Source organism: Bombina bombina, chromosome 6, assembly GCF_027579735.1.
Source record: "Bombina bombina isolate aBomBom1 chromosome 6, aBomBom1.pri, whole genome shotgun sequence".
Taxonomy (NCBI): domain Eukaryota; kingdom Metazoa; phylum Chordata; class Amphibia; order Anura; family Bombinatoridae; genus Bombina; species Bombina bombina.
The window spans coordinates 954,130,353-954,157,409 of record NC_069504.1 but is presented as its reverse complement, the minus strand read 5'-3'; the positions used below and the strand labels follow the sequence as shown (position 1 = coordinate 954,157,409).

At 40.7% G+C, this 27,057-nt stretch overlaps 1 protein-coding gene across 1 annotated transcript in view; it reads left to right on the top strand.

The window, feature by feature from the left end:
* Positions 1-26,587, top strand: part of HARS1 (histidyl-tRNA synthetase 1) — a 115,221-nt gene extending 88,634 nt beyond the window's left edge. The window contains 4 exon segments of the mRNA XM_053718603.1: positions 7,092-7,182; positions 7,185-7,207; positions 24,056-24,202; positions 24,462-26,587. Coding sequence (XP_053574578.1) covers positions 7,092-7,182; positions 7,185-7,207; positions 24,056-24,202; positions 24,462-24,521 — 321 coding nt within the window. The 3' untranslated portion in view covers positions 24,522-26,587.
* The last annotated feature ends 470 nt before the right edge of the window (positions 26,588-27,057 follow it).

Below are 27,057 nucleotides of genomic sequence, written 5' to 3'. Positions count from 1 at the left end.
ATTGGTGATAACACTGTAATGTTGGTATAGCCTTAAATGCAGTAAAAGCGACTGGTATCAGGCTTATTAATAGAGATACATACTCTTGTAAAAATGTGTTTTAAAACGTTTGCTGGCATGTTTAATCATTTTTTAACATATGTTTGGTGATAAAACTTATTGGGGCCTAAGTTTTTTCCACATGGCTGGCTTAAATTTTGCATAGAAACAGTTAACTGAAGCTTCCCACTGTTGGCTGTGGCAGTTTGTTGTGTCTGTTTTTTAAAAACGTCTATGTCGTTTTTTTTTTTTTTATCTGTTTTTTGCATTAAGGGGTTAATCATCCATTTGCAAGTGGGTGCAATGCTCTGTTACCTTATTACATGTACTGTAAAAATTTCGTTTGTTTTACTTCCTTTTTTTTTTTTTCACTGTTTTTCAAATTTTGACAAAATTTGTTTCTCTTAAGGGCACAGTAACGTTTGATATATTTGCTTGTTAACTTGATTTAAAGTGTTTTCCAAGCTTACTAGTCTCATTATTAGTCTGTTCTAACATGTCTAACATAGAGGAAGCTCTGTGTTCATTATGTTTTAAAAGCCATGGTGGAACCCCATCTTAGAATGTGTACCAGATGTACTGATTTCATGTTAAACAATAAAGATCATTTTTTGTCTTTAAAAACATTATCACCAGAGGATTCTGTCGTGGGGGTAGTTATGCCGACTAACTCTCCCCACGTGTCAGACCTTTTGACTCCCGCTTTAGGGACTCACGCTCAAATGGCGCCAAGTACATCAAGGGCACCCATAGCGTTTCTTTTACCAGGGGATTCTGTCGAGGGGAAAGTTATGCCGACTAACTCTCCCCACGTGTCAGACCTTTTGACTCCCGCTTCAGGGACTCACGCTCAAATGGCGCCAAGTACATCAAGGGCGCCCATAGCGTTTATTTTACAAGACATGGCAAAGGTGGTGAATAATATTCTGGCAGCAGTATTAGTCAGACTACCTGAAATTAAGGAAAGCAGTTAGCTCTGGGGGTAGATACAGAGCATACAGACGCTTTAAGAACCATGTATGATACTACCTCACAATATGCTTAGTCTGTGGGTGATTTTTTTTTTGACTCAGGGAAGATGATTTAACCTGATTCTGATATTTCTACATTTAAAATTTATGCTTGAGAACCTCCACTTGTTGCTCAGGGAGGCTTTGGCTGCTCTGAATGAATGTGTACAATCGCAGGGCCAGAGAAATTGTGTAGACTGGATAAATAATATGCAGTGCCGGTGTGTACTGATGTTTTTTCCAATACCTAAAGAGGTTTACTAAAATTTTTTTAATAAGGAATGGGATAGACCAGGTGTGCCGTTCTCTTCCCCTCCTATTTTTTAGAAGAATGTTTTCTAATAGTTACCACCACACGGGACTTCTGCCAGACAGTTCCTAAGGTGGAGAGAAGAGTTTCTACTCTAGCTAAGCGTACCACTACCTCTGACGAGGACAGTTGTGCTTTTTAGATCCAATGGATAAAAAATGTTTATTCAACAGGGTTTTATCCTGCAGCCCCTTGCATACATTGCTTCTGTCACTGCTGCTGCGGCGTTCTGGGTTGAGTCTCTTGATGAGGCTTTACAGTTAAGCGACTCCATTGGATGAATATATTTGACAAGCTTATGCTAGCCAATTCCTTTGTTTTCTGATGCCTTGTTCATTTGACTAGACTAACGGCTAAGAATTCTGTTTTTTTACTATACTGGCGCGCAGAGCGCTATGGCTTATATCATGGTCAGCTGTCGTGACTTTAATAAATAAGCTACTTAACTTCCCTTCAAGGGGCAGACCCTATTCGGGCCTGGTTTGAAGGAGATTATTGCTTATATCACTGGAGGAAAAGGTCATGCCCTTCCTCAGGATAGGTCCAAATCAAGGAAAAATAAAAAATAAAAAAAAAAAGTCTAATTTTCGTGCATTTTAAAAACTTCAGGGCAGGTGTGGCATCCTCTTCCTCTAAGGCAAAACAAGAGGGAATTTTTGCTCAGTCCAAGGCGGTCTGGAGACAATCGGACCTGGAACAAAGATAAGCAGGCCAAGGAGCCTGCTGCTGCCTCTAAGACAGCATGTAGAACGGCTCCCTATCTGGTAACGGATCCTATAGGGGGCAGACTTTCATTCTTCGCCCAGGCGTGGGCAAGAGATGCCCAGGATCCCTAGGCATTGGAATTTATATCCCAGAGATATCTTCTGGATTTCAAAGATTCCCCCCCCCAAAAAAGGGGAGATTTCGCCTTTCACAATTATCTGCAAACCAGATAAAGAAGGAGGCATTCTTACATTGTGTACGAGATCCATCCAGTTCCAAGAGAGGAACAGGGACAGAGTTTTTACTCAAATCTGTTTGTGGTTCCCAAGGAGAGGGAACCTTCAGACCTATTTTGGATCTAAAGATCTTAAACAAATTCCTCAGAATTCCGTCATTTAAGATGGAAACTATTCGTACCATCTTAACTATGATCCAGGAGAGTCAATAGAGGACTACAATGGATTTGAAGGATGCTTATCCTCACATTGTGATGCATAAAGATCACCATCGTTTTTCAGGTTTTGCCTTTCTAGACAGGCATTACCAGTTTGTAGCTCTTTCCTTTGGGATATCTACAGCCCCAAGAATCTTTATGGAGGTTCTGGGGTCACTTTGGCGGTCCTTAGACCGCGGGGCATAGAAGTGGCCCCTTATTTAGACGACATCCTGATACAGGCGTCAAACATCCAAATTGCCCAGTCTCATACGGACGTAGTACTGGCATTTCTGAGATCACATGGGTGGAAAGTGAACAAGGAAAGAGTTCTCTATCCCCAATCTCAAGGGTTTCCCTCCTAGGGACTCTGATAGATTCTGTAGAAATGAAAATTTACCTGACGGAGTCCAGGTTGTCAAAAGTTTCTAAATTTCTGCCGTGTTTTTTCATCCCATCCGCGCCCTTCGGTGGCTCAGTACATGAATGAAATCGGCTTAATTGTAGCGGCAAGGGACATAGTACGTCTACATTTCAGACCGCTGCAACTATGCATGCTCAGTCAGAGGAACGGGGATTACACAGATTTGTCCCCCTGTTAAACCTGGACCAAGAGACCAGAGATTCTCTTCTCTGGTGACTATGTCGGGTCCATCTGTCCAAGGGTATGACCTTCCGCAGGTCAGATGGGACAATTGTTACAATAGATGCCAGCCTTTTAGGTTGGGATGCAGTCTGGAACTCCCTGAAGGCTCAGGGATAGTGGACTTAGGAGGAGACCCTCCTTCTAATAAATATTCTGGAACTGGGAGTGATATTCCATGCTCTTCAGACTTGGCCTCAGTTAGCAACTCTGAGGTACATCATACTCAGTCGGACAATATACACGACTGTGGCTTACATCAGCCATCAAGGGGGAACAGAAGTTCCCTAGCGATGTTAGAAGTCTTACAATAATTCACTGGACAGAGACTCACTCTTGTCTATCAGCTATCCATATCCCAGGTGTTGAGAACTGGGAGGTGGATTTTCTAAGTCGTCAGACTTTTCTTCCGGGGGAGTGGGATTTCCTCCGGAGGTCAAGACCAAGCAGGAGAGGGCTTTGGTGTTTTTGACAGCGCCTGCGTAGCCACGCAGGACCTGGTATGCAGATCTGGTGGACATGTCATCCTTTCCATCACGGTCTCTGCTTCTGAGACAGGTCCCTCTACCTCAGGGTCCTTTCAACCATCTAAATAGAATCAATCTGAGATGGACTGCCTGGAGACTGAACGCTTGATGTTATCAAGCATGGCTTCTCCGAGTCAGTCATTGATACCTTAATACAGACATGAAAGCCTGTCTCTAGGAAAATTGAACATAGATATGGTGTAAATATCTGATTGTTATGAATCCAAGGGTTACTCATGGAGTAAAGTCTGGATTCCCAGGATATTATCTTTTCTCCAAGATGTTTTTGAGAAAAGGGTTGTCAGCTAATTCCTTAAAAGGGGACAGATTTTTACTCTGTCTATTTTTTTGCACAAGCGTCTGGCAGGTATTCTAGACGTTCAGGCATTTGGTCAGGCTTTGGTTAGATCCAAGCCTGTGTTTAAAACTGTTGCTCCGCCATGGAGCTTAAACCTGATTCTTAAGGTTCTTCAAGAAGTTCCGTTTGAACCTTTTTTGTTCCATAGATATCAATCTTTATCTTGGAAAGTTCCTTTTGGGTAGCTAATTCCCTCGACTCGTAGAGTCTCCAAGTTATCTGTGTTACAATGTGATTCTCCTTATCTGGTCCTTCGTACGGATAAGGTAGTCCTGCGTACCAACCTGGTTTTTTTTCCTAAGGTGGTATCTAACAAGTACATCACTCAAGAGATAGTTGTTCCATGCTTGTATCCTAATCCTTCCTCAAAGAAGGAACGTCTATTACACAATATTGGACATGGTTTGTGCTTTAAAGTTTTACTTACAAGCTACTACAGTTTTCATCAAACGTTCACCTTGTTTGTTGTCTATTCTGGACAGAGAGAGGTCAAAAGACTTCAGCAGCCCTCTCTGTCTTTTGGTTAAAAAGCATAATTCATTTAGCTTATGAGACTGCTGGACAGCAGCCTCCTGAAGGGATTACAGCTCATTCTACTAGAGCTGTGGTTTCACTTGGGCCTTTTTTAACATGTGGCTTCTGTTGAACAGATTTACAAGACAGAGTCTTGGTCTGCGCTTCATACTTTTCAAATTTAACAAATTTGATACCTTGCTTCTTCGGAGGCTATTTTTGGGGAGAAAGGGTTTTTTTACAGGCAGTGGTAACTTCCGTTTAAGTACCTGCCTTGTCCCTCCCATCATCCGTGTACTTTAGCTTTGGTATTGGTATTCCATAAGTAATGGATGATCCGTGGACTGGATACACTTAACAAGAGAAAACATAATTTATGCTTACCCTGATAAATTTATTTCTCTTGTAGTGTATCCAGTCCACGGCCCGCCCTGTCACTTTAAGGCAGGTAATTTTTTCATTTGAACTACAGTCACCACTGCACCCTATGGTTTTTCCTTTCTCTGCATGTTTTCGGTCGAATGACTGAATATGGGCAGTTAGGGGAGGAGCTATATAGCAGCTTTGCTGTGGGTGGACTCTTGCAGCTTCCTGTTGGGAAGGAGAATATATTCCATAAGTAATGGATGATCCGTGGACTGGATACACTACAAGAGAAATAAATTTATCAGGTAAGCATAAATTATGTTTTTTGTCAGGCTCTGACTAGAATCAGGCCTGTGTTTAGACCAATTGCTCCTCCTTGGAGTTCTTAAAGTTCTTCAAGGGGTTCCGTTTCAACCTATGCATTCCATAGATATTAAGTTATCTTGGAAAGTTTTATTTTTAGTTGCTATTTCTTCTGCTCGCAGAGTTTTCTGAGCTTTCCACCATTACAATGTGATTCTCCTTATCTTATTTTTCATTCTGATAAGGTGGTGTTACGTACCAAACCTGGTTTTCTTCCTAAGGTTGTTTCAAATAAGAATATTAATCAGGAAATTGTTGTTCCTTCCTTGTGTCCTAATCCTTCTTCTAAGAAGGAGCGTCTGTTACATAATTTGGACGTGTCCGTGCCTTGAAGTTCTACTTACAGGCGACTAAGGATTTTCGTCAATCTTCTTCCTTGTTTGTCGTTTTTTCAGGGAAACGTAGGGGTCAGAAAGCTACGGCTACCTCTTTCTTTTTGGCTTCCCCAGGAGGGAAGTGGATTTCCTGCCGTGTTAGAACGAACAGAAAGGAAAATATGCTGCTGAGTTTAGTAGTTTCTGTGTATATCTGCATCTGCTGATTTCACACAGTCCGTTCTAACGCTGCAGGAAATCCACTTCCCTCCCCCCTCCCGGTTACCACAGCATTTAATTAGGGTGCAGAGACTAGAGGAGATCTGTGGTAACCGGAGGGGGAAAGGGAAGTGGAATTCTGCAGCTTCTGTGTATATCTACATCGTTTCTGCCTTTGAACATATTACTGCACTACAAAGCACATTACACAGACCGTTCCAGCAGGAGGGCTGTCTAAACATAAGTTAGGGAGTGTTGAAAAAAGCCTTGTTCTGTATCTACTGGGTATTACGAACGTATTCTCATGAAGTCAAAGGACTTTAAACTTTAACATCATTTTTAGGGTTAGGTGCAGCAAAATTGATAATACATGTTAATTGAAAACTTTATTTTCTTTTAATGCTTTATTTAATTAGCCCATATTTTTTTGAGTGCATAATGGCCCTTTAAAGGGACACTCGAGTCAAAATAAACTTTTATGATTCAGAAAGAGAATTCACCTTTAAGACACCTTTCCAATTTACTTCCATTATCAAATGTTGCACAGTCTTTTTCTATTCACTATATTCTTTCTGGGGAACAAGATCCTTCTGAGCATGTGCACATGCTCACAAGGTATACATATACTAGTCTGTGATTGGCTGATGTCTGTCACATGATACAGGGGGTCGGAAAATGGGAGAAAAAAAAATTGTCAGTAAAAAATTTGCTCTTTTGAAATTCAGAGTAGATGTTTATTGCCTTTTTTTATTATGCATTTGTTAAATATGTAATGTTGCTGCATTGCGTGGTCCTTTAAAGATTACTATCACAGATGGTTTTGCAGTTCTGAAAACTGAATTTTGTGTATTGAAGAGTCGACATGGCTCCCCTTCATGGCAAAATTATTATAAAATAAACATACAGTTCAGAAAGACCTTAAAGGGACATAAAAACCAAAAAAATTTCTTTCATGATTTAGAAAATAGCATATCATTTTAAAACAACTCTTCAATTACTTCTATTATTTAATTCACTTTCCTCTTCCTACGTTTTTGTTGAACAGCATACCGTATGCTCAGGCACAGCAATGCAGTACTGAATCTAGCTGCTGATTGGTCGCTATACATATATGCCGCTTGTCATTGGCTCACCCAATGTGTTCAAGTGGCTTTCAGTATTACATTGCTGCTCCTTCGCACACCAGGGCACTGCTGGTAGAAACTGTTGCTGATATAATCAGCATTGCTAGTTTCACGACTCTACTATGCAAATTGAGCAGTGTGAATAGCATTTCCTTTTCCCACTTTAGGCTTCGCAAGAGAAGATTAGGACTACAGAAACACAGATTTTGGTTGCATCTGCCCAGAAGAAACTATTAGAAGAAAGAATGAAGCTTCTTTCAGACTATGGCAATCTGGAATCAAGGTATTGTAATATATAATTCCATTTCAATTAAAGGAACATATAAATTAAAGGGACATAAAACAAGTTGGGATTGAGACAAAATATTATTATATATACTTTAATTACCTTACCTGCAAATTTTATACTGCAGTGCCTCGCCATTAACCCTTTCTTTTAAGTTTCTGAATTGTACAGCTCTAAGTCCCCTCACACATTTTCCTTCTATGGCTGTATCTATATCTATATCTGGAGCATGCCTAGAAGCTTTGAACTCAGTTGAAATACAATGTCTGTGTCTAAACACTGATAAGGGGGGGAGCAGACTACTCCAGACAGCATGGCTATGTAATTTAGCTTATTTTTTAAATGTATTTCTCCAACATAGGTGTGTCCGGTCCACGGCGTCATCCTTACTTGTGGGATATTCTCTTCCCCAACAGGAAATGGCAAAGAGCCCAGCAAAGCTGGTCACATGATCCCTCCCAGGCTCCGCCTTCCCCAGTCATTCTCTTTGCCGTTGTACAGGCAACATCTCCACGGAGATGGCTTAGAGTTTTTTGGTGTTTAAATGTAGTTTTTATTCTTCAATCAAGAGTTTGTTATTTTAAAATAGTGCTGGTATGTACTATTTACTCTGAAACAGAAAAGAGATGAAGATTTCTGTTTGTAAGAGGAAAATGATTTTAGCAACCGTTACTAAAATCGATGGCTGTTTCCACACAGGACTGTTGAGAGGAATTAACTTCAGTTGGGGGAAACAGTGAGCAGACTTTTGCTGCTTGAGGTATGACACATTTCTAACAAGATTGGTAATGCTGGAAGCTGTCATTTTCCCTATGGGATCCGGTAAGCCATTTTTATTAAATAAGAATAAAGGGCTTCACAAGGGCTTTAAAGACTGGTAGACATTTTTCTGGGCTAAAACGATTGATTTATAAGCATTTTTAATAGTTTATAGCTTTGAGGAGTTATTTTATTCTTGGGAATTATGTTAAATAACCGGCAGGCACTGTATTGGACACCTTTTTTCACTGGGGGCCTTCTCTAATCATAGGCAGAGCCTCATTTTCGCGCCACTAATGCGCAGTTGTTTTTGGGAAGCAAGGCATGCAGATGCATGTGTGAGGAGCTCAGATACATAGAAAAAGCTTACTGAAGGCGTCATTTGGTATCGTATTCCCCTCTGGGCTTGGTTGGGTCTCAGCAAAGCAGATACCAGGGACTGTATAGGGGTTAAATATAAAAACGGCTCCGGTTCCGTTATTTTAAGAGTTAAAGCTTTCAAATTTGGTGTGCAATACTTTAAGGCTTTAAGACACTGTGGTGAAATTTTGGTGAATTTTGAACAATTCCTTCATACTTTTTCACATATTCAGTAATAAAGTGTGTTCAGTTTAAAATTTAAAGTGACAGTAACGGTTTTATTTTTAAAACGTTTTTTGTACTTTGTTATCAAGTTTATGCCTGTTTAACATGTCTGAACTATCAGATAGACTATGTTCTGTATGTGAGGAAGCCAAGGTTCCTTCTCATTTAAATAGATGTGATGTATGTGACAAAAAATTTAGAGAAAATGATGCCCAAGATGATTCCTCAAGTGAGGGGAGTAAGCATGGTACTGCATCATCCCCTCCTTCGTCTACGCCAGTCTTGCCCACACAGGAGGCCCCTAGTACATCTAGTGCGCCAATACTCCTTACTATGCAACAATTAACGGCTGTAATGGATAATTCTATCAAAAACATTTTAGCCAAAATGCCCACTTATCAGCGAAAGCGCGACTGCTCTATTTTAGAAAATACCGAAGAGCATGAGGACGCTGATGATAATGGTTCTGACATGCCCCTACACCAGTCTGAGGGGGCCAGGGAGGTTTTGTCTGAGGGAGAAATTTCAGATTCAGGGAAAATTTCTCAACAAGCTGAACCTGATGTGATTACATTCAAATTTAAATTGGAACATCTCCGCGCTCTGCTTAAGGAGGTGTTATCTACTCTGGATGATTGTGACAATTTGGTCATTCCAGAGAAATTATGTAAGATGGACAAGTTCCTAGAGGTCCCGGGGCCCCCCGAAGCTTTTCCTATACCAAGCGGGTGGCGGACATTGTAAACAAAGAATGGGAAAGGCCCGGCATACCTTTTGTCCCTCCCCCTATATTTAAGAAATTGTTTCCTATGGTCGACCCCAGAAAGGACTTATGGCAGACAGTCCCCAAGGTCGAGGGGGCGGTTTCTACTCTAAACAAACGCACTACTATCCCTATAGAAGATAGTTGTGCTTTCAAAGATCCTATGGATAAAAAATTAGAGGGTTTGCTTAAAAAGATGTTTGTTCAGCAAGGTTACCTTCTACAACCAATTTCTTGCATTGTTTCCTGTCACTACAGCAGCGTGTTTCTGGTTCGATGAACTAGAAAAGTCGCTCAATAAAGATTCTTCTTATGAGGAGATTATGGACAGAATTCATGCTCTTAAATTGGCTAACTCTTTTACTTTAGACGCCACTTTGCAATTGGCTAGATTAGCGGCGAAAATTCGGGGTTTGCTATTGTGGCGCGCAGAGCGCTTTGGCTAAATCTTGGTCAGCGGATGCGTCTTCCAAGAACAAATTGCTTAACATAACTTTCAAGGGGAAAACGCTGTTTGGCCCTGACTTGAAAGAGATTATTTCAGATATCACTGGGGGTAAGGGCCATGCCCTTCCTCAGGATAGGTCTTTTAAGGCTAAAAATAAACCAAATTTTCGTCCCTTTCGCAGAAACGGACCAGCCCCAAGTTCTACATCCTCTAAGCAAGAGGGTAATACTTCTCAAACCAAGCCAGCCTGGAGGCCAATGCAAGGCTGGAACAAAGGTAAGCAGGCCAAGAAACCTGCCACTGCTACCAAGACAGCATGAGATGTTGGCCCCCGATCCGGGACCGGATCTGGTGGGGGGCAGACTTTCTCTCTTCGCTCAGGCTTGGGCAAGAGATGTTCTGGATCCTTGGGCGCTAGAAATAGTCTCCCAAGGTTATCTTCTGGAATTCAAGGAGCTACCCCCAAGGGGGAGGTTCCACAGGTCTCAATTGTCTTCAGACCACATAAAAAGACAGGCATTCTTACATTGTGTAGAAGACCTGTTAAAAATGGGAGTGATTCATCCTGTTCCATTAGGAGAACAAGGGATGGGATTCTACTCCAATCTGTTCATAGTCCCCAAAAAAGAGGGAACATTCAGACCAATCTTAGATCTCAAGATCCTAAACAAATTTCTCAAGGTTCCATCGTTCAAAATGGAAACCATTCGGACAATTCTTCCTACCATCCAGGAAGGTCAATTCATGACCACGGTGGATTTAAAGGATGCGTATCTACATATTCCTATCCACAAGGAACATCATCGGTTCCTAAGGTTCGCCTTTCTGGACAAGCATTACCAGTTTGTTGCACTTCCATTCGGATTAGCCACTGCTCCAAGAATTTTCACAAAGGTACTAGGGTCCCTTCTAGCGGTGCTAAGACCAAGGGGCATTGCAGTAGTACCTTACTTGGACGACATACTGATTCAAGCGTCGTCTCTACCACAAGCAAAGGCTCATACGGATATTGTCCTGGCCTTTCTCAGATCTCATGGGTGGAAAATGAACGTAGAAAAAAGTTCTCTATCTCCGTCAACAAGAGTTCCCTTCTTGGGAACAATAATAGACTCCTTAGAAATGAGGATTTTTCTGACAGAGGCCAGAAAATCAAAACTTCTAAGCTCTTGTCAAGTACTTCATTCTGTTCTTCTTCCTTCCATAGCGCACTGCATGGAAGTAATAGGTTTGATGGTCGCGGCAATGGACATAGTTCCTTTTGCGCGAATTCATCTAAGACCATTACAACTGTGCATGCTCAGTCAGTGGAATGGGGATTATACAGACTTGTCTCCGACGATACAAGTAAATCAGAGGACCAGAGATTCACTCCGTTGGTGGCTGACCCTGGACAACCTGTCACAAGGGATGAGCTTCCACAGACCAGAGTGGGTCATTGTCACGACCGATGCCAGTCTGGTGGGCTGGGGCGCGGTCTGGGAACCCCTGAAAGCTCAGGGTCTTTGGTCTCGGGAAGAATCTCTTCTCCCGATAAATATTCTGGAACTGAGAGCGATATTCAATGCTCTCAAGGCTTGGCCTCAGCTAGCAAAGGCCAAATTCATACGGTTTCAATCAGACAACATGACGACTGTTGCGTATATCAACCATCAGGGGGAACAAGGAGTTCCCTGGCGATGGAAGAAGTGACCAAAATAATTCAATGGGCGGAGACTCACTCCTGCCACTTGTCTGCAATCCACATCCCAGGAGTGGAAAATTGGGAAGCGGATTTTCTGAGTCGTCAGACATTTCATCCGGGGGAGTGGGAACTCCATCCGGAAATCTTTGCCCAAATAATTCAATTGTGGGGCATTCCAGACATGGATCTGATGGCGTCTCGTCAGAACTTCAAGGTTCCTTGCTACGGGTCCAGATCCAGGGATCCCAAGGCGACGCTAGTGGATGCACTAGTAGCACCTTGGAGCTTCAACCTAGCTTATGTGTTCCCACCGTTTCCTCTCATTCCCAGGCTGGTAGCCAGGATCAAACAGGAGAGGGTATCGGTGATCTTGATAGCTCCTGCGTGGCCATGCAGGACTTGGTATGCAGATCTGGTGAATATGTCATCGGCTCCACCATGGAAGCTACCTTTGAGACAGGACCTTCTTGTTCAAGGTCCGTTCGAACATCCGAATCTGGCCTCACTCCAACTGACTGCTTGGAGATTGAACGCTTGATTTTATCAAAGCGAGGGTTCTCAGATTCTGTCATTGATACTCTTGTTCAGGCCAGAAAGCCTGTAACTAGAAAAATCTACCATAAAATATATCTGTTGGTGTGAATCTAAAGGATTCCCATGGAACAAGATAAAAATTCCTAAGATTCTATCCTTTCTTCAAGAAGGTTTGGAGAAAGGATTATCTGCAAGTTCTTTGAAGGGACAGATTTCTGCTTTATCTGTTTTACTTCACAAAAAGCTGGCGGCTGTGCCAGATGTTCAAGCTTTTGTTCAGGCTCTGGTTAGAATCAAGCCTGTTTACAAACCTTTGACTCCTCCTTGGAGTCTTAATTTAGTTCTTTCAGTTCTTCAGGGGGTTCCGTTTGAACCCCTACATTCCGTTGATATCAAGTTATTATCTTGGAAAGTTTTGTTTTTGGTTGCAATTTCTTCTGCTAGAAGAGTTTCAGAGTTATCTGCTCTGCAGTGTTCTCCTCCTTATCTGGTGTTCCATGCAGATAAGGTGGTTTTGCGTACTAAACCTGGTTTTCTTCCGAAAGTTGTTTCTAACAAAAACATTAACCAGGAGATAGTCGTGCCTTCTTTGTGTCCGAATCCAGTTTCAAAGAAGGAACGTTTGTTGCACAATTTGGATGTAGTTCGTGCTCTAAAATTCTATTTAGAGGCTACAAAGGATTTCAGACAAACATCTTCCTTGTTTGTTGTTTATTCTGGTAAAAGGAGAGGTCAAAAAGCAACTTCTACACCTCTCTCTTTTTGGCTTAAAAGCATCATCAGATTGGCTTATGAGACTGCCGGACGGCAGCCTCCTGAAAGAATCACAGCTCATTCCACTAGGGCCGTGGCTTCCACATGGGCCTTCAAGAACGAGGCTTCTGTTGATCAGATATGTAAGGCAGCGACTTGGTCTTCACTGCACACTTTTACTAAATTTTACAAATTTGATACTTTTGCTTCTTCTGAGGCTATTTTTGGGAGAAAGGTTTTGCAAGCCGTGGTGCCTTCCATCTAGGTGACCTGATTTGCTCCCTCCCATCATCCGTGTCCTAAAGCTTTGGTATTGGTTCCCACAAGTAAGGATGACGCCGTGGACCGGACACACCTATGTTGGAGAAAACAGAATTTATGTTTACCTGATAAATTACTTTCTCCAACGGTGTGTCCGGTCCACGGCCCGCCCTGGTTTTTTAATCAGGTCTGATGATTTATTTTCTCTAACTACAGTCACCACGGTATCATATGATTTCTCCTATGCAAATATTCCTCCTTTACGTCGGTCGAATGACTGGGGAAGGCGGAGCCTGGGAGGGATCATGTGACCAGCTTTGCTGGGCTCTTTGCCATTTCCTGTTGGGGAAGAGAATATCCCACAAGTAAGGATGACGCCGTGGACCGGACACACCGTTGGAGAAAGTAATTTATCAGGTAAACATAAATTCTGTTTTTAAAATACTTGCCAGCAATTTTTAAACAAACTATTTTTTCTATAAGATACGACGAGTCCACGGATTCATCCTTTACTTGTGGGATATTATCCTCCTGCTAACAGGAAGTGGCAAAGAGCACCACAGCAGAGCTGTCTCTATAGCTCCTTCCTTGACTCCACCCCCAGTCATTCTCTTTGCCTACTCTTAAGTACTAGGAAGGGTAAAGTGAAAGAGGTGATAAAATGTTAGTTTTTATTTTCTTCAAGCAAGAGTTTTTTATTTTAAATGGTACCGGTGTGTACTATTTTCCCTCAGGCAGCAGATGGATGAAGACTTCTGCCTGGAGGCTGATGATCTTAGCAGTTGTTACTAAGATCCAGAGCAGTTCCCACAGAATTGGCTCCCTTACTGACACTGTCCTTCATGTCCTGTCATGAGCGCGCACCCATGCAACGCAACAGTGCCTACGAGTAAACTTTTTTTTTTTTTCTTTTTTACAGGGGGCCGAGACTGGGGAGAGGGGCGCATCATGGAGGAGCGTTAGAACCGCAGCAGGCCTCTATGCAGCTGTGCACCTGCTGGCTGCAATGCACACAGTTATTTATTGTGTACATTTAGGAGCAGGGCCGTTGCTGCATCTGCTGAGCGGTAGGGCCCCTCCAGAGTGGCGGACCTCCTGGGCCCGGTCGCAGTCGCGACTATGATAGTTCCGCCCCTGGTTTGGCTAATTGTTTCAGATTGTAAGATGGTGAGATTCAATGAGTCCATTATTTCTGGGAATACAGCTCCTGACCACTAGGAGGAGGCAAATATTCCCAAAACTTCCAAGAGTGGTGAAGAATTGAGGTGTTTCAGATTCTTTGTTGAGAGGGTTCCTCAGGCCGATTTGAGGCCCTTTTCCTCTCAGAGAACTGCAACTGGAAGACAGAGGGGATAGGTTAGTGACATACTTATGCCCAGTGAAGGAGTTAGTCAAAAGCCTGCCACAGGTGTCACAGAGACTGGTCTTGTATCCTCCTCTTGTTGGGTCATCTAGATACTCTTTACATTAATCCTCTTCTATGACATACACAGCATTGGATGTGCTCTCTATTAGCGTCTGTCGTTTCTACAGTGTGTAAGACAGTTAGTGGGTGCCGTTAAGGTAACAATATTTTACACTTTGACTCACATATGGCTATTAGCAGGTACAGTTATCTCATACTACATAATAGCCAGGATACAAATGTATTAGATACATTTACACCACTTCAAATACTGTAGTCTAGGGTGACTCATGTATATTATTTATGGGAGATAGTGTGTGCTGAGGAGCCTCTTAGTGATTAACAGGATATCCTTTTCTGTTTGGCACAACTTGGAGTATTTTTTTTATTAGTTTCCTTATGCAATTTTTATTTCATTTTACTTGCTGTACTAATGTTTGCAGGTGTGCTTTAACTTGACATACTTTTATTGCACACACAATAACCCTTTTTAGAGATAGGAAAAAATACATTTTATTTTGACACATAATAATGAACTTAAGGTTAAAATTTAAAGGGACATTATACACTCATGTTTTCTTTGCATAAATGTTTTGTAGATGATTTATTTATATAGCCCATAAAGTTTTTTTGTTTTTTTTAAATAAATGTATAGTTTTGCTTATTTTTAAATAACATTGCTCTGATTTTCAGACTCCTAACCAAGCCCCAAAGTTTTATGTGAATACCGTCAGCCAACTTTTTTCAGCTTGCTCCTGTTTGTGTAAAGGGTCTTTTCATATGCAAAAGAAGGGGGAGGGGGGAGTGTCTTATTTGCCACTTGCAGTGGGCTTTCCAGCTACCTTTTCAACAGAGCCAAACTGACAGCTTTATACTGGATTTTTATATCAGTATCTGTGCATCTTATTCTTTATAGTAGTGTCTATTACATACAGTTATATGAAAATGAGTGTATACTGTCCCTTTAACTTTTAATAATGAGTTAAATAAAATGACCGCTTACATAATAGTAAATTATGTATTAAATACTTTTATTGTGCTTCATGGTTTATTACGTAGCTACTATAACTAACTACCGAGTAATTTTAGCACTCTTTTAATCTCCTTTACTCTTTTCTGTTGTGCTTCATAGAAGATTTTGGCAGCAATATGGTTTAACTTTTTTTCGGCGCTGATCATCCGCCTCCGTGGCCACACTATATTGCTGTGTGAGATGTAATTTTTATACCCGCTGCTGAGGTTTTTCAAGTTCCTAATGCTATTACTGAGATAATTCATAAGAAGCGGTCAAGGCCTGGGATTCCTTATAATCCAGCTTCAAAGTTTAAGAATAGGTTTAATTTACCGTCTTCTAGCAGAGAACTTTAAGAAACCATTCCTAAGGTAGACAGAGCAATTTCCACATTGGCGAAACATACCACTATTCCCTTAGATAACAGTACATTGTTTAATTTCCTGTCCATAGGATCCTTAGTCTTTTTCACAAAAAGGCTTTTCATCAAGCGAGTATCCCATTCAGGCCTGCTATTTGTATAGCCTGTTTTGCAGCAGCCTCTGCTGTGTGATGTGACAATTTTACTGATCAGATCTTAGACTACTCTAAGGAGGATTATTTTCAACATCGCTTGGATCTTATTGGGTCGACTCAATCTGTTTGAGATCCCTGAGTATTGAACACTGTTTCCTGGGGATTTGGGATATGTTTCATATCACGGCCTCCCAGAAGAAGGTTTCTTCTGTCCAACATTCCAAAGAACCCAGTAGAGGCTTAAGCCTTTTTTCAGTGTGTTCAGGATTTAGAACTCATTGGGGGTAATCCTTCCAGTGTCAGAACAAGATCAGGGTTTTTATTCAAGCCTTTTTATAGTTCCAAAAAACAAATTTTCAGGTCTATTCAACCTTCAAAATGAAAACAATCAGAACTATTCTCTCTTGTTTAACAAGGCCAGTCCATGCCTATCTTCATATCCATATGCACAAATATCATTATCAGTATCCCAGGTTTGCCTTTCTGGACAAACATTTTTACTTTGTAGCTCTTCCTTTGGTCTGGCTAATGCTCCAAGAATAATCACAAAAGTTTTGGGGTCCCTATCGTCTGTATTTAGAGCTCACAGTATTTTGGTGGCTCCATAACTGGACTATAACTTGGTTCAGGCTCCATCTTTACCTTTAGCAATTTCTCATACCAACAATCTTTTCTTGTTTCTTCTACAACACAGTTAAAGAACCAATATTCCAAGGAACTCTGTCTCTCTCCAGACCAGGGTGTGCTCTTTAGTGGTAGTCATAGGCTCAATTTTGAGTCTTTCCTTAACAGACCAGAAGAAACTAAAGTTACAGTCAACTTGTAGCTCTCTATATGGAAGTGCTAGGTCTGATGATTGTGGCATCAGATGACATTCCATTTGCGTGGTTTCACACAAGACCATGTTGAGCCAATGGTGCAAGGATTATGATCAACTTTCCCAAAAGATTCTATTGGATCCTGTAACAAGGCTATCTCTTTCACGGTGGACAAATCACCAGTCCATTTCTCTGGGGGCTTCTTTCTTTTTCAAGATACGATGAGTCCACGGATTTCATCCTTACTTGTGGGATGTCGCCTCCTGGTCAGCAGGAGGAAGCACAGAGCACCACAGCAGAGCTGTATAAATAGCTCCTCCCTTCCCTCCCAACCCAGTCATTCTCTTTGCCTGTGTTAGTAAGATAGGAGATGGCAAAGTGAGGTGTTAGTTTAGTTTCTTCAATCAAGAGTTTATTGTTTTTAAAAGTAGTGCCACTGAGTGCTACTTTGTGCTAGGGTGTAGCCTTGACCAGATCAGTAAAAAGAGAAGCATTTGGTGGCTTTAAAGCAATAGGAACTGGTGGGACATAATTCTCACTGCACCTCTTATATCTATTGCTGCCCTAATATAGATAGCCTAAGCACTTTTAACTCAGGCTGATTATAGTCCACAGGGCTATGAGAGGGAGAGGACCTCTGAAAACCTGCTGGACTGCCATGCTGTCGCTCAGCATTCAAAAGTGCTAACTTTATTATTTCTGGGGACGAAGTCATTTCTCAGAAGACTGTGCGCACTACTTTTCTTTCCAACAGAGTAAAGTTCATAAGGCAGATGGACTCTTGCTATATTCACGCTGTTTGCCTTGTGTGTCACAGGGGTATGTGAAGATATATACTGCAGTGTATTCTGGTTTTTGTACCTGCTCCCGCCTGTACTAAAGCATGGCGACTGGGAGATTACTTAGAGCCTTGTGTGTCACAGGGGTATGTGAAGATATATACTGCATTGTATTCTGGTTTTTGTACCTGCTCCCGGTGCCTGTACTAAAGCATGGTGACCGGGAGATTACTTAGAGCCTTGTGTGTCACAGGGGTATGTGAAGATACATACTGCAGTGTATTCTGGTTTTTGTACCTGCTCCCGGTGCCTTTATTAAAGCATGGCGACCGGGAGATTACTTAGAGCCTTGTGTGTCACGGGGTATGTGAAGATACATACTGCGGTGTATTATGGTTTTTGTACCTGCTCCCGGTGCCTGTACTAAAGCATGGCGACTGGGAGATTACATAGAAATTACTTGATGCAGTTTTATACTTGCTCCCGGTGCCTGTACTAAAGCATGGCGACCGGGAGATTACATGTAGCCTTTTGTGTGTCTCAGGGGTATGTGATAATACTTTATGCAGTATATCTGTCGTGTGTACTCTCCACTCCCGATAACCGTTTGTACCGATTACTGTGTTTACTTCAGTAACTGTCTGGGGACTTTATGTTCGACGGCTTTATCTTTCTGTTTAGCCGCCCGGGAGTTATTATTTGATAGGCCCATGAGGGGCGGAGCTAGGGAGGGTAATGCTATGCTGACGGCTCCATTTTTTTATCCTAATTTTGCCGCTCGGGAGTTCCGACCTGATACACCCACGATGGGCGGAGCTAGGCTACGCTACGTCTCTCTGAAGACAGTTGCGCGCCATTTTTTGGTTTAGTTTACAAATGCACACATAAAAGGCAAATGTTATGTAGTCACATGAGCTTTCTGGGAATACGTTAACTGGCATTCATGTTGTAACGATAAAACATGGCTTAATATTTAAAGGCACAGTACCACCCGGTTTTTATTAAACAATAGGAGTTAGAGACCCTACGCCATCTGTGGCCCTATCTACTGTCAATAGTACAAATGTGCGGTAACTCTACACATTTAAAGTGACAATAGCGTTTTTATTTGATAATATGGTTTAGGGTTTTTCAGAGGTCTATGTGTTGCTTTATCCATTATGAATTTGAATGGAACGAAGGTGCATAAAAATACCGTTCTTTTTGTATTTAAAGAGACAGTACCGTTGTTTGTGGGGTTCCTTGTTTTGATACATTTCAGCTGTTTGTTGTATAATGCAGCCTTGTACTTAAGTTGGAACAAATGCACACATAATACAAAATAAAAAATTTCCCTCATGCAGTGCTCTGCGGTTTCTTGCTATCTGTGTATCCAAGACAGGGTTTCTTTAATGTATAGGGCAACGTCTATTATCAGCAAGGTTACCTTGATACTTGGATGATTTCTGAGACAGAAATAAGAGGATTTAAAGTAATGTTTTTGTGTTAATTTTTTATTAAAACATTACACTCCTTTTTTTTTCTGAACTTCTCCTTTTATGGCGTTTGCTGTTTGGGAGTAGGTTGACAATGTTCACTTTATGCACAATCCTATAGTGTTCACAAAATGTTTGGGCACTCATGCTGTGCCCGGCGCTTCCATTTTTACTCCGTCTGGAGTCTTGCTTTTCATATCATGCATTCTAGGGTTTTCCCAAGTAGAAACTAACCTTGCTAGAGGAATTATTTTCTCTTTAGCACAGGTGTCACTTATCCTAATATGTCCTGTGAATTATACGCTATGGAAACTATAATGAAGTGTTGCTTTTCATAACGGAGGACTCCCTAGTTTAGCTTAGTGGTGGCTACAAAGCAGTAGGTTGAGAGGGCTTGTGTTTAAAGGGACACTGAACCCACGTTTTACTGTATACCGAGCTTTACAGTGGCATGCAACTGTGTATTTTCCTCCATCCTTAGCGGGCGGCCTTTTGTTTTGATGCGTTGTCTGTAACTTTTAAATCAGACACTCTCCTGTATAAAATCCAGGATGGGATTGAGGCTGCCGATTGACTAAGTTCTTTTCTTTCAAGTTCTTCCCTGGAAGTTCTTACGCTGGGAGCGTAGATTTCAGGTTTTTCTGTTTCAGCTCTCTGAGCCTTTTGGTTAAAGACTTTCGAGAGGTCAATTTATGATTCAGTTGTAGATTCTAAGTGAGGAATTTTTTAAACGCTTCTTTGCAAGGAGGCCTTGTTTGAACTTGGCTTATTGGAGATGCTATCTTTTGTTTTTAAAAAAAATAAATAAATAAAATTTAAAAAAAAAAATGTTTTGGGGATTCTCAGTGGACTGATTCGATTTTCAGATTTTGTGCAGGATCAAATCCAGCTGTGGCTATGTGTTACACAAAGCGAGTCCACTTTCACTGGTGGGTTACAAATAACCTCACCTAAGCCATGAGTTGCAGGCTACCGAATTTGCCTTTAAAATGGTGTCCCACAATGAACTAGTGGTAATCTTTGCTGCTCTAATGAAGCTGAAGGTTGAGAGTTCAGTTAAAGAGAGAGGCGTTCTTACATCATGTACCATTGGTGTACTTGGCCTGTTCTGATACAGAAACAGGGACAGGATTCCTTTTCACTTCTGTTTGGAATTCCCCAAAAAGGAGGGAATCTTCGGTCCTATACTTGACTTTGAAACTCTAAACAAGTTTCTCAGAGTTTCGTCTTCAGGATGGAGACTATTCGTACCATTCTTCCATTTATCTAGGAGGTCAATTTATGACGAAGGTGGATCTACAGGAGCAGATCTGTTTTGTTCCTGTTCACAGAGTTCATCTCTCAAGTTCCTGAGTTTGTGCCTTTCTGGGCAAACAAATTCTTTAAGTTCGAAGGCAAGGGTATGATTCTTGGGCACTCTAATCGAATCTATATCCATGGAAATTTTCTGGCAGAGGCCAGAATATTGAAGATTTTGGAATACATATCGAGCCTTCTCTCCACTTTTCAACCGTAAGTGGTCGTATTGCTGTCTATGGTCATCATACCGTTTTGCTTGGCTTGGCTTCACCTCACACGTCTGCATCAGGCAGTGGTATGGAAATTATTCGGATTTGTCTCCTTGAATAGATCTAGTTCAGGAGACAAGGGAATTTTTTCTATGGTGGTTGTCGCTGAATCATCTATCCCAGGAGACATGCTTCCGCAGACTCTCATGGGTGATAGTGACAATAGATGCCAGCCTGTTGGGATGGAGCAGTCTGGAATTTTCCGAGGGCTCAGGGTGTATGGACTCAGGCAGAGTCTCTCCTTCCCATCAAATTTCCTAAGGGTGAGAGCAATTTTCAATGTGCTCCGGGCTTGGCCTCAGTTGGCTTCGGTCCAATTTATCGGATTCCAGTCGCTCAACATAACAAGGGTAGCTTACATCGATCATCAGGGAGGAACAAGGAGTTCCTTAGTGATGACCGCAGTAGCCTAGATGATACAGTGGGCGGAGTCTCGCTCTTGTCATCTGTCTGCGATCTACATCCCAGGGGCGGAAAGGCGAACTTTCTGAGCAGTCAGACGTTTCTTCCAGGAAAATGGGAATATACGGCGGTATTTTCCATCCTGATTGTCTGATGGGGGCAGGCCGGAGTTGGATCTCATGGTTTCTCGTCAGATTACCAAGCTTTCGAGATCCGGATCCAGGTTCTGAGATCCCCAGACCGAGCTGATAGAGGCCTTGACAGTGTCTTGGTCTTTCAGTCCATCTTTTGTATTCCCTCTGTTTACTCTCCTCCCTGGGTGATTGCTTGGTTCAAACAAGAGAGGGCATCAGTGTTCCTCATCGCCCCTGCGTGACCTCGCAGGATTTGGTATACCGTTCTGGCGGGCATGTCGTCTCAGCCACAGTGGAAGCTCCCATTGAGGAGAGACCTTCTCATCAGGGTTCCTTTTATCATCCGTCTCTAGTATCTCTGTGGCTGACTAAAGCTTGGAGTATTACCGCTTGATTTTATCTCAGTGAGGTTTTTCTGATTCGGTTATGGGTACTTTGATTCAGGCACGTAAGCCTGTCGCTAGGATATTTTACCATAAGATATGGAGTAACTAGCTTTATTGGTGTGAATCCAGGGGCTACTCATGGAGTAGGGTTAGGATTCCCAGGATTTTGTCTTTCTCCAAGGGGGCTTGGAGAAGGGATTATCAGCAGAATTCTGCTTTTCCTTTTTGTTAGGCTCTGACTAGAATCAGGCCTGTATTTAGTCCAATTGCTCCTCCTTGGAGTTTAAATTTAGTCTTTGAGTTCTTACGGGGGCTCCGTTTGAACCTATGCATTCCATAGATATTAGGTTTTTATCTTGGAAAGTTTTATTTCTTCTGTTCGCAGATTATCAGTGCTTCAGCATTGCCATATATTTCCCCTTATCTTATTTTCTATGCTGATAGGGTGGTGTTGCGTTCTAACCTGGTTTTCTTCCTGAGGTTATTTCAGAGAAGAACGTATATCAGGAAATTGTTGTTCCATCCTTGTGTCCTGATCCTTCTTTTCTGAAGGAGCGCCGGCTACATACTTTTGATGAAGTCCATGCTTTGCAGCTCTACTTGCAAGCTTTTTAGGATTTTCATCAATCATCTTCTTTGAAGTATCTTCCATTTTGCATATGTGACTGCTGGACAGCACCTTCCTGCAGGAATTACGGCTCATTCCACTAGAGACGTTGTTTCCTCTTGGGCTTTCAAAATATGATGCTTCTGTTGGACAGATTTGCAAAGCTGCAAGTTGGTCTTCTTTTTTTTTTTCAAATTTTGATTCTTTTGCCTCAGCTGAGGCTGTTTTTGGGAGAAAGGTTCTTCAAGCAGTGGTGTCTTCCGTTTCGGTTCCCTGTCTTGTCCCTCCCGTTTCATCCGTGTACTATAGCTTTGGTATTGTATCCAACAAGTAAGGATGAAATCCGTGGACTCATCGTATCTTGAAAAAGAAAAGGCAAATTTATGCTTACCTGATAAATTTATTTCTTTTTCGATACTATGAGTCCACAGCCCGCCCTGTTCTAATGAGACAGGTTATTATTTTTTGTTAATCTTCAGACACCTCTGCACCTTGGCTTTTTCTTTCTCTTCCTAACTTCGGTCGAATGACTGGGTTGGGAGGGAAGGGAGGAGCTATTTATACAGCTCTGCTGTGGTGCTCTTTGCCTCCTCCTACTGACCAGGAGGCTATATCCCACAAGTAAGGATGAAATTCGTGGACTCATCGTATCGAAAAAGAAATAAATTTATCAGGTAAGCATAAATTTCCTTTTTCTATGTCCATACTTGGACACTAATCACAACAGAGGCTAGTCTCTAGGTTTGGGGTGCAATATAGGAGTACAGGAGAGGGCAGGGAGGTGTCCTCAGGAGGCAAGGTTACCAATAAATGTGCCCTCCACAGCACTTATCTGCTTTTAAAATCAGACAAAAAGTCATGGCTGTGGCATATATCAATCATCAAGGGAGAACACACAGTTCTTAAACTATGAAAGAGGTTTCTAGAATTCTCCAGTGGGCAGAAAACAATTTCTGCATGATTTCTGCAATTCATATTCTAGGCGTGAACTGGGAAGCGGATTATCACAGTTGCCAATCCCTTCACCCAGAGGAATGGTTTCTTCACTTAGATGTCACCACACGTATACATACAGGGATAAAAAATATTACTATAGTTTACTAGTCAGGGGAGAAAAGTTACTTGTCCAAATGGGAAAAGACACTAGCTCACTCATTGTTTAAGATAGGAAAAAGCCAAGTCCTGAGGCAGTGGTGACTTTTGTTGCATTTGAAATTCATTGTACACAGCCTTCCATTGTAACAAAAGAGGGGGCTCATGCTTGCTGTGCATTTTCCAATATGATGCATGACCCTTTAGTTTTTAGTTTGTTTTAACTCAAAACCATGTTTACATCATTAAAGGGACACTCAACCTACTGAGCATGTGCACAAGCTCACAGGGTATACCTATACTAGTCTGTGATTGGCTGATGTCTGTCACATGATATAGGGGCCCGGAAAATGGGGGGGATACATTTGTAAGAAAAAAAAAAATCTATTGCTTGTTTGAAATTCAGAGTAGGTGTTAAGGGGCCACTAAACCCAAAATCTTTCTTTCATGATTCAGATAGAACATACAAATTTAAACAACATTACAATTTACTTCTATTATTTATTTTGCTTCATTTTTTAGATATTATAGATAGATTATAAATAGATATTATTTGAAGAAAACGCAATGCACATGGGTGAGCCAATCACATGAGGCTTCTATGTGCAGCAACCAATCAGCAGCTACTGAGCATATCTAGATATGATTTTAAACAAATTAGATAATAGAAGTAAATTAGAAAGATGTTTAAAAATGCATGCTCTTTCTAAATCATGAAAGAAAAAATGTGGGTTTCATGTCCCTTTAAATCATTGTCTTTTTTTATTATGCACTTGTTAAATATGCAATTCTACTGCATTGAGTGGTCATTTAAGCCATTTTTCCTACACTGTAGATTTAATAAATTATACATGTTGTTAAATGCAGGCAGAAATGCTGTACAAGAAGAATCCAAAATTACTCAGCCAGCTGCAGTACTGTGAGGAGACTGGCATTCCATTAGTGGCTATTATTGGAGAACAGGAACTAAAAGATGGAGTGGTGAAGCTAAGAGATGTGGCAACAAGGGAAGAGGTACGTTTATGACAAACTGCAGGAGCCATAGAACCCAAACTCTAAACATTGTACAGCTAGCTCCTACCTCCTGGACTAGATGTATATAAACTCTGGCTCTATAAACAATACTATACTTGTTTCTTCTGGTCATTGAGCTGACTTCTTATTTTCCTGTCTAAAGAAGCCGCTGAACATATATTTCATGTTTTTATACTAGAGATGAGTTGAATGATGAAATAAAGTAATAATCCATTTATTTATTTTCTACCTTTTTTAGATTGATGTTAACAGACAAAACCTGTTTGAAGAAATTTTGAAAAGAACCAATAAGCAGTAAGAGATGCTTAAGGACAACATATGCACATAGCAGAAAGAAGGAGCAAGCAATGATTCCAGCTTGAGTCTCTGGTGTTGAGAGATGTTTAAAAGTACCCAGTTACATATTTAACCCATTATTATGGAAACAGAGAGTTGTCATTTGTTTTTCTGTTGTAACAATAGGACATTGAAATTCCATGTTTATAAAATTAAGGCTCTTGCAAAACTTCCCCGATAATAAGCTGATGATTTCATTATTGCAAAGTAAATGCAGTCTGGCACTGATTGACATTGTAATACTTAGTCGTAGTTTACCAGTTTAATATATATAAAAAGGCAATTTCACCAGAGAACGGATCAATCAATGTATACTTTACAAAAATATTTTGAATATCTAGACTAGGGGATGTAATCCTTTGGGTTTGTGCTTAAATTAGTGATAATCTAAAAAAAAAAGGCCAGGATTTTAAAAATAAAATAAAAAATAAAGGGATATTTAAGAAACATAAATTATTTTTCTTTTAAATAAAATAGGAAAAATAATTACGTATTACAATTGCAGCCTGTGAAAGAAAGTAGTATGGCGGTAGCCCAGAGGTAAAGTGCCAAAAAATTTATTCCAAGTGCCACTTTATTCACTTGTGCCAAAGATTTGGCACTCTAGTCTAGTTTTTGTATTTTAAATTACTCCACTATTTTTTATGTATTCATTTGCTGTACGGCAGAAATACATGTTAAAGAGACATATTATGCTAAACCACTTGAAAGTTATGCAGCATAACTGTAAAAAACTGACAAGAAACTATCACATGTAAAAAAAAAAGAAAAGAAAATATTTTACCTCAACATTTCTGCCGCTCACAAGAGTAACTTTTTAGTGAACTGTTGTCTTTCAGCTGCATGTTTGGGGGGTGGGGGGCAGTGCACAGTTGACACTTTGCTGTGCTGTGATCTCAAAGGATTTCATCATAATCTTGCGAGATTTCATAGTAAACTTCCTTAAACTGAGGAGGGAAATAACATGACTGTGCCTACACATGCCAGATGCGCGCTCTCTTCCTAGTCCTGGGAGTAGCATCCTGATTGGATTCTTAATGGGATGTGGCTTTTGAGGTAAAATATCTTCCTTTTTTTACATAGAGATGTTCAGCTGATATTCTCTAGTCAGCTATGCTGCATCACTTTCAGTTGTTTTTTATGGTTTTAAAATTACATTGTGTTCTTTTAAGGGATATTCAATTTAAAAATAAAGCTGCTTATAGATGTAAACCAATTTAATTTTTTTTTAATATTCCCTCAAATGTTAGCTATATGAAATCCATAGAAATAAAAAAATAATAATCTGGCATCAGTGCATTTTAAGGGGTGGCTTTGCAAGAATAAAAAAGTTACATTAATGGTGGTATACATAATAGTGAAGGTTACTCTGACTAACATACTGACACGTGTTATCTGGTGTCTTATTTAATACACAGCAGAATGATTGCTTTCTTATTGAAGAGACAATAAAGTCCAAATGAAACTTAAATGGATTGGATAGAGCATGACATTTGAAACAACTTTTCAACTTCTGTTATCAATTTATCTTATTTTTCTATTCTATGTATCCTAGATTAGCTCAGGAGCACGAACGACATGTTTAGTAGTCTGGCAGCAGTGTTTGTTTATAGCAATGTTATATACCTGTGTAGTTACAAACACTTCTGGCATAGAACGCTAAAGAAATGTGCATGCTTCTAAGATACAATCTGCCTACCTAGGCTTCCTTATCAACAAAGGATACTAGGAGAACAAAGTGCATTTGATAATATAAGTAAATTGTAAACTTGTTTAAAATCGCATGAACTGTCTGAATTGTGAACGTTTCATTTTGAATTTACTGTTCCTTTAAGTTAGAGGGAACATTGCACTTCATTGCCACACTGGTTTTGAGACCAAATATACCTGCTTTCTGTTGAGCAATGACTAAATTAAAAACTGCACGGGGATCCATGTAATTATAAAATCTAAAGAATTGTGCATCTCTGAGATGCTGCTCATGTCAGTGCAAAGAAATGCAACATTTAATAAAAGTGTTTGAAAGTATTTCCTATGTTTCTGAGTTGTGATTTGTAAGGTTTGTAGTCTATTCAGTATAATACTAAAATATACAAGCAGATGATATGAAGAATAAATAACTTTTTGTAAAATGACTAATGGGGTTGGCTCCAGCAAAAAGCGGTGGGGGTGGGGTTCACTAGTCTACCCATTATCATTACTGCCCTTATTGTGCCCCAATGATAGTCATCCCTCTTGTTATGACCACCTTGTTCCCCAGACCCCCCCCCCCCTCAAAATAATTTCTATAGATTCCACTGTCTGCAGCTCCTTTCAGAATTGTGACCATACTGGAAAGACATAAACTGGACACCTAGTAATGTAGTAATAAACAAAAGAAGATAAAACTGAAAATGACTAATGGGGGAAAACATGTCAATGTTAATGGGAAATTAAAGAGATTTTTTTTTATCATGCACATGAGAGCATTATTTAACCCCTTAACAACCAGTGCTGTA